Source organism: Triticum dicoccoides, chromosome 2A (assembly GCF_002162155.2).
Source record: "Triticum dicoccoides isolate Atlit2015 ecotype Zavitan chromosome 2A, WEW_v2.0, whole genome shotgun sequence".
NCBI lineage: Eukaryota > Viridiplantae > Streptophyta > Magnoliopsida > Poales > Poaceae > Triticum > Triticum dicoccoides.
The window spans coordinates 17,920,557-17,922,165 of record NC_041382.1 but is presented as its reverse complement, the minus strand read 5'-3'; the positions used below and the strand labels follow the sequence as shown (position 1 = coordinate 17,922,165).

Below are 1,609 nucleotides of genomic sequence, written 5' to 3'. Positions count from 1 at the left end.
GCCATGGGGGCGGCCATGCGTGGTCTGCTGGATCGATCAATTGCCCGCCCAGGGAGGGAGATTGCAGCGAAAGAAATGCAACGGGGACCAATGCCAATGACTACGAACATCATGTGCGTATGCTGATGGCGATGGAGTGGGCACGCACGCATCCAATACACACACGCCATGTCGACCAAGTTCACCGGATTCGTCTCCATCTCGACGCCGCGACAGGACCGATCGCCGTCGGTGCCCCACCCCACGTCCATGCCCGTGAAAGATTGCCGGCTCTGTCTCGTCATGGAGGAGACAGAATTAGCTATAGCAATGAAGGCGGTGCGTACGGTGGATCCAGGCGCCGACGAAATCCGCAACTTTGTGATCCACGTCCGCGCCAAAATCATGTAGACGATGGTGATGGTGATGGTGAAATTGTTTCACTAGCAGTAACGTAATCCGTACATATGTCTGCCAGCGCAGCAATGGCGAAGGGGAATAGAATATGTAGCTACAATGGCGACGGGGAATAGATAGCTAGCAGCAACGGCTACTGGTGGACGGCGGTGGCGGTGGCGGGGCGGCGCGCGGGCTGGAGGCGGTTGACGAGGGCCAGGGCGATGCCGGCGGCCTGCTCGACGGCGACGACGCGGCGCTTCACGTCCTCCCGGGGCGCGCCGCCGGCGTAGGTGGAGAGGGAGTCGAGGCAGGTCTCGGCGTCGGTGAGCGCGGCGCTGGCCCAGGTCTGCACGTTGCTGAGGCACCACGCGAAGCGCGGGGACGAGGCGCGCCCCACCCGCCCGCCCAGCTCCGCCGCCGACTGCTTCAGCAGGTCCGCCGCGTCGCGCACCGTCTCGGCGCAGTCCCCCATGGCGCCGCCCCCCTTCCCCTTGGACGACGCGTAGGAGGAGGACGGGGACCCGATGTAGGCGGAGCAGTTGCGCGCGGCGTCGGCGGCGGCCGCCAGCGCGGCCTGCGCGAGCCGGCGCGGGCTGAGCCCCACGCTCGGCGCGCGAGGGACCAGGCTCCGCTCGCACGCGCGCGGGTAGCTCGTGGCACGGCAGCACCGGCGCACGAAGCCTGTGGCCTCCGCCGGGCTCACCTTCGGGGGGCTCGACGCCGACGCGGCGCTGCCGGCGGCGGCCAGGAGGAGGAGGAATGGGAGGAGGACGTGGTGGAGCCTGCTCATCTTGGGTTTGTCGACGACAGGAGAGGATTCTTTGCTTGTGTGTGCGTGGCCAGGACTGTGGAGCTGTGAGGGAAAGGTGATGGCGTGGTGGTGGTGTGGTCAGAGTCAAGTCGGGGTTGCTCGTCGGCGCCGGCGAATCAAGTCGACGAGGAGTAGTGGGAAGGGCAGAAGAGGGAATATATAACACTTGTTAGGCAGTTCGCCAGTGGCGAGTGACCCGATGTGGCTTTGTTCAACCGTCACCTTTTTCTTTTTACTTGGGGCCGGTCTCCCTATGGAAATGGGAAACGTTAGGCGAAATCGGGCGCGCCTGGTTTCTTCCAGGCAGGTCATGCTAAAAGATAAAATCGATTTTGCTATTTTCCAGGTAAATGGAAATAATTGTTGCGTCGGTCATTTTTCTTGAGAGGTCGGACCTCGCCGGAGAAGAAGCGACCTCGC

The 1,609-nt window shown here is 63.3% G+C and overlaps 1 protein-coding gene across 1 annotated transcript; it reads right to left on the bottom strand.

Annotated features, from left to right (window-relative positions):
- Positions 1-397: 397 nt before the first annotated feature.
- LOC119358677 (pectinesterase inhibitor 11-like) lies at positions 398-1,609 on the bottom strand. Its single transcript, XM_037625127.1, has one exon. It carries the CDS (start codon positions 1,166-1,168, stop codon positions 530-532), a length of 639 nt encoding a protein of 212 aa, XP_037481024.1. The 5' UTR covers positions 1,169-1,609; the 3' UTR covers positions 398-529.

Bases quoted from the DNA above. Each gene is read 5' to 3' on its own strand.
- LOC119358677 (XM_037625127.1), bottom strand. From the start codon at position 1,168: ATGAGCAGGCTCCACCACGTCCTCCTCCCATTCCTCCTCCTCCTGGCC.